This window comes from Chenopodium album, chromosome 13 (genome assembly GCF_948465745.1).
Source record: "Chenopodium album chromosome 13, dcCheAlbu1.1, whole genome shotgun sequence".
In the NCBI taxonomy this organism is placed as follows: Eukaryota; Viridiplantae; Streptophyta; class Magnoliopsida; order Caryophyllales; family Amaranthaceae; genus Chenopodium; species Chenopodium album.
This window is the reverse complement of record NC_137846.1, coordinates 16,825,299-16,831,735: the sequence shown is the minus strand read 5'-3', so window position 1 is coordinate 16,831,735 and position 6,437 is coordinate 16,825,299. Positions and strand designations below refer to the sequence as shown.

The 6,437-nt window shown below is 32.0% G+C and overlaps 1 protein-coding gene across 1 annotated transcript; it reads left to right on the top strand.

The window, feature by feature from the left end:
- Positions 1-967: 967 nt before the first annotated feature.
- On the top strand, positions 968-3,074 carry LOC145576421 (uncharacterized). Its single transcript, XM_081634192.1, has 6 exons — positions 968-1,045; positions 1,278-1,334; positions 1,444-1,521; positions 2,215-2,296; positions 2,388-2,595; positions 2,737-3,074. The coding sequence occupies exons 4-6, from the start codon at positions 2,255-2,257 to the stop codon at positions 2,877-2,879; spliced, it is 393 nt and encodes a 130-aa protein (XP_081490318.1). The 5' UTR covers positions 968-1,045; positions 1,278-1,334; positions 1,444-1,521; positions 2,215-2,254; the 3' UTR covers positions 2,880-3,074.
- Positions 3,075-6,437: the final 3,363 nt, after the last annotated feature.

Below are 6,437 nucleotides of genomic sequence, written 5' to 3'. Positions count from 1 at the left end.
AGAAGATCCCAATACGACTTGCAGAGTATTTTGCCGATTAAGCCTATTACAAAAGAAAAGCAAATGAGAGAGTGCCTTCGATCTTATAAAAAGAATCATAAGGTGAATGATGTGTTCAATGATTTTGCTTGTTTGCACTCTAATTCTTGAATGTACATGTTTCATGAATATCAAACCAAATCGATTGTAGGAACACTATGCCCTTAGTGAAGGGCAGGGGAAGTAAGATCCTTATTTGGATTTCCATCAGGTAATTTAGACTAGAATCAAACATTACTTTTACCAAATCTCAATTACCAATCTTTCAAAAAAAAAAAAAAATTTCTCAATCACCAAAGTGGCCTTGCAGTATTTGTTTATTTTTTGGGAAATTCTACAATATACCCCGCTACTTTTAGAAATTTTACGCTGTGCTCTTACTTTTTAAAATTTCTATATAGTAACCCGCAACTTCATTTAGTGACTATATAGTAACCTTGTTGTTATCTCACCGTTAGTAAATTCCGTTAGTGGGACCCACTCTCCAATTTTTAATACTATTTTATTGATTTTTGCGCGTTGTAAAATGTTCCATTAAAGATTTTGGGGGCTATTTTGGTCGTAAAGGTCCAAAATGAGCTTAGATTTGTCAAAAAAACAAACGTAAATACCTCGTTTTACACGTTAAAATGTAAATACGCAAATCGAGACATTTTTTAACGCAAAACGAGATATTTACGTTTCATATTTGCCAAATCTAAGCTCAATTTTGGATTCTTTAGATCCAAAAGAGCCCATAATCTTAAACGGAATATTTTACAACGCACTAAAATCAATAAAAAAATATTAAAAATTGGAGAGTAGACCCAACTAACGGAATTTATTAATAGTGAACAGCAAAGGTTACCATATTTTTATTTTTAACTTCGCCCTTGTGATTGTTAACTATAAATAGGCACCCCTTTCCACCGATCCAACCCTCACACACAGAAACCCTAAAAAACAAGCGTCTATTTTGAAACCTGAAGATGGAGGACACGCAAATTCCTGCTGCAATTGACGATCTGTACATATCTACCTCTCTTTCTTTTAATTTCCAGTTTGTATAGTGATTTTAAACCTAGAAATTTTGAAATTTGATTCCAGAAAATCTCTTTCCATTTATCAATTTAGTATTTTGTCCACACATGTTTTGAGAAAAGTCGTCAAAATTATGAAATTCCATGGATGTTTCGGCCTCATAAATTTGGTTCCAGAAATTCTAATCTCTAACTTTTGTCAATTTAATGTTTTTTCAGAGATGCTCTCTTCGATGCAATGTCTGCCCTTAAAGATAGTGTCGTAGCATCTGAACCGTAAGCTCTGAACTTCACGTGTATCCTTGAATTAATTCGCAATTTATATTAGGAGAAAGTTGAAATTTTAGTTGATTGAGAATTTATTCTTATGTTTGGTTTTTTTCAGTGACAAATCTGATGAATCTCCTCCATAGAAGCGTCTCTGTTATTACTCATCCGATTCCGATTTATCTGATGATCAAGGGTGCGTTTTTGTTATCAATCAATCCCTTCTTGTTGAATATTTTTCCACTCGCATTGCTAAGATATGATCCTTATTTATTTATGTATATATTGCAGGCTAACTATGTTTTCATTGTTAGACTTCTATTCTATACATCCTTATTTACCCTAAAGACTTGTTTAGTTGATGACATGTTTGATTTGTGTAGACTTCTATTCTATACATGCTCCAAGCCTCCAATGTTATATACGTAATCTTTGTTTGATGTGTCTACCGTCCTTTATTCGAATGTTATATGGAGTACTTGTTCTATGTCTCTACTTTGGTGAGTTAATTTTTTCCAATGTTATATGGAGTAGTTGATTCATTGTCCTCCCCTTCTTCCATTCCCTTGGTATTTGATGTGTCTACTACTCTACTTTGGTGAGTTAATATTGTTCCAATGTTGTATCGAATACTTATTCAATGTGTCTACTACTCTACTTTGGTGACTTTCAATGTGTCTACTTTGTGTGGGTGAAATTAACTTGAATTATCTGCATAAGTTATTCAACGAGTGCTGTATTAATTCGTACATAGTTCATATCATTACATTTGCTCATATATTTCAGCCTGTAGAATTTAGCCATATGTACTGACTTTTAATGAACTTACTTGATTGGTTAAATCTGTTAGTTGGTGTTATGATCATAATCTGATGATACTTGATGGCAGGTCTGCAAGAGACGAGGATAATTTTGCAGATTTTCGTAAAATGGCTAAGGAGGTGCTGAAATATTACAAATCGATTCACAAGGTTTTGCTTCATCGTCTCTCTGTTGTTTTCACTTATTTGTGTTTCCCTAGTTAATATTGTGCTGATACTTTTTTGTTGCCTATGTATATAGGATGCTGATTATGAATGTGTGGCGATTGTTGCACAAAGTCCGTATCTGTGTAGAGGAGGACGCTTGCGTTATGGTGTTCATATGAACTTCTTTGCTCGTCAGAAAGACAATGATTCTTCTCCAGAGCTGTTTTATGCTGATCTGTTCGGTTCTCCTTCAGAGCGAGAGATTGAATGTTGTATTCTGAATCCCAGTCCCATTTCTTTTGGTACGTTTTTAATGGAATCTTATATGGGCTTAATAAATCTGATGAACAAAACATGACCTAACTGTTTACTTCTCTTTGTTTTTCAATTATAGTATGTCTAAGGCACTAAAATATTGGTATTCTTGTGCATCTTTTTTTCAGATGAATTTATCCCCGATATTGGTCCTAGTCCATCGGTTTATCATCCTCCAAATGTAAAATATGCGGATTGCGAGGCTATGGCTGAGGTGATGGCTAAGTATGAATTAGAAGAAGAAGATGATGATGGTATTGATATGTTCTAATCTAGGAGTGGGTATTATTTACATCCTCGTGTAAGACGGTTGTATTTAGAGTACTTGTTTATCACTTTCTAATATCTCACCTCTGAGATGCCCAAAACTGTTCTAGCATTCTCAAAATGCAAAGACTGACCTACTGCTTTGTTAAATAGCAACTAATGGCGATCTTTTATCATTGAAAGAAAATGTATCATTTATCTCTAAGACTTATTAACTTATTTATGATGAACCAATCGAATGTTAGTGGTGATAGGGACTGCACTTAGAAGGGAGGATTGCGTGTTCGATTTCCCATAACATCAATTGAGAGGGATTGAAATCTAACCCTCCATATTTAAGCCCCGAATCTAGATTAGTCCAAAGAGTGATTGGGTGGAACATCAAAAAAAAAAAAAAAAGAATTACAAGATGGACATCATTTTGGTTCCACCTTTTTATTTGCAAGCATGAAGAAGCATTGTTGGGCTCTACAACTTACAGGCTCTGATAAGTTACGTAAAGGAATTAAACTAGGTAATCTCCGGATGAACTCACACTCATTAAGCTTGTTTGGCTCTGCAAGTCGCCATCTCTTACAAGTTACTACCTCGTGTGAGCCGGTTGTATCATTTACATCCTCGTGTGAGCCGATTTTATGTAAGTGTGCTGATTATGATTATGTTAGTGTTGTGAGGACAATTGGTGGTTTGTACACCCAGGTGTACCATGCGCATGGTACACCCAAGTTAAAGCGGAAAGAACATAGCAAATAATTATAAAGTACAACATGAATTTATAAAAGAACGTATCACTGAAATATAAAGAACACAACATATTATGAGATACTTATTATCAAAAAGGTAAAAACATAATTATGAATTGAGTTTTACCAATAATTTAATATCAAATCATTTCAAAATATTACATTTGAATAAGAAAATATTCAGATATCAAAATTTTCTCTATCTAAAATTAATTTTACACGAATATAATTAAAAATTTCTTTCTTAAATTTCAAAAATTCGAAATTCAAAATATAAGAACATATTATACAAGTAAAAAGAACTTAATTTGTATTATTATACCCAAAGAACATAATTTGTATTATTACAATCAAAGAACATGATTTATATATATTACCTTAAAGAACATTGTTTGTATTGTAAAGAACATATAGTTTAGACTCAAAGAACATATTGATCAGACTTAAAAAAAACATATCTCATTGCAATTAAAAAAATGATAAAAGAACATTCATCAAAATAGGAAGAACATCATCTTCAACCTTAGAAACTAATACCAAAACATAAAAATTGAAAATAAAAAATATTTGAAAATACCTTTTCTCTCTACAACAAATTTGTCAATTACATCGATCTTTCAATTAAATGATTCATCAAAACGATAAAATCAACTCCGAAATAACAATAAATTTCTTTCTCTTAACAAAAAAAATGAAATTTTGTTTATTCAAAGTAATATGGAATGTAAATAATGAATCAAGGAATAAAAATAACAAAACAATCTTTTAAATCAAGAGGAGAATCATTTTTTTTTTTTGCTCGTGTACTTTGTATTTATATATAAGGTTCTTTCCGCGTTTTTATAACTCATGTATTTTGACCTGGTGTGGGTGTATGATGAAATTTTCATTGTGAGGAAGCATCCAGCGCCTCTTTTAGATTCTGCTTCTTTGAGTTTGTAAAGAATGACCGATTGCTATGTTAATACATATGGGTATTATTGAATCAATTTCGCTTTACAAGAATTACTCGGTCATACTTGTGGAAAGAAATGGAGGGAGGTGCAAGGGAGGGAAGGGAAGAGAAGGAGAATGAAGAAGGATGAGTTTTCTTTCCAAATCTCTCTATCATTAGAGGGATTATTTTTACAGAATTTAATTCCTATTTTTCTCTTTATCGCATTCTCTTCATCCCTAATTTTTTTATTCAAATGAAAGAAACTCTTTCTCTCAATTTCTCTTCTTTTCCTTTCCCCCATTTCCTTCCATCTAAACACACTCTTATTGTTTTGCTTAGATGTTTGTCTTAACAAACTACAAGAGAAGGCAAAATCATATGATAATAAGGATAGTACTTCTGATCAAGACGATGAAAACATTGAACTTGATTAATAATGGAGACGATGAAACATTGAACTTGATTATTAATGGGGTATAAAAATATTATATGTTAGTCGAGGAATAATAAAAGTATGTGATAGGTTGATTTGGTATTTGCATTTTTTAATTGTAACTTACCATTCAACTAAAAAGTAGGAAAAAAAAAAAGCTTAGCAATCTTTTTTCTTGTTCTAAATAGGTCACTATTTATTTTAAAAAATAATAGATGGTTTATACTTCCTCCATTTTTTAATACTTACAACACACCCTTTTTCACGGTTTTTAAGAAAAGTGAGTCTCATGTGATTTAAAACAACTAAAATGGAGGAGTGAGATAATTAAGAGTATAATTTAGTGGACCATGAGATTATAATAAGGATAATAGTACAACTTTTGACATAAAATACTTTCCAATTATAGTGTGTTGCAACTATTATGACTAGGGGTGTACAAAAATAAAACCCGGACCGAAAAACGGACCTGAACCGAATCGGGTTTGATCCGGACCGGTTTATTCAGGTCCGTTGTCAGTCCGGGAAAACGGTTCCATTCCAGCCCCGGTCCAATCCGATTCAGGTCCGGTGTGGGTCTGGACCGATTCACCCCTAGCCAGGCCCCCTAGGGGTGTACATAAAATTTCGGGGCGAAACTGGACCTGAACCGGACCGACAGATACAAGTCCACTGCCAGTCCGCGTAAACCGGTCCAATCCGGTTTCGGTCCGGCCGAGATCTGGACCGATGTACACCCCTAATTGTGACATTTCATTTTAGGAAAGTGTTGCAACTATAAAGATGTACACCCCTAATTGTGACATTTCATTTTAGGAAAGTGTTGCAACTATAAAGAAACGAAGGAAATAGTTGCCCAATTTTTTTAAGAAAGATTTGTGAAATCTTTATATTTTAAATATAATTATTGGTTTATACATTAGTATGGAATGTGTATAAAAAGTAATACTCGTATTATTTTTGTAAATAATTTGTTTCTTTAATTAATAGATTTTCTTTTATTAAAAAAGAAGAACAATTAAGGACATACCAGAAGATGACACATTTCATTATTGGTGTGTCTTTTAGTATATATTATATATTATTATTATTATTACTAGGTTAGATTCCGTGCCATGCACGGTGATATATAAATATAAATATATATATATATATATATATATATATATATATATATATATTGATTGATTGATAAGTATTATAATCATAAATTAGTCAAGGAATAATAAAAGTATGTGAAAGGTTGATTTGATATTTACATTTTTATTGTAGCTTCTAAATTTTTTTTTTCTGATACACAACTAAAACAAAAGTAGGGAAAAAATCCGAGTACTTTTTTTCTTATTGTAAAACAGGTCACAAATTATTTTAAGAATTTAATTTTTAGTTTAAAGTTTCCAAGTTTTTTTAGAAAAAATTATGAACTCTTTTTATTTTAGGTATAATAAA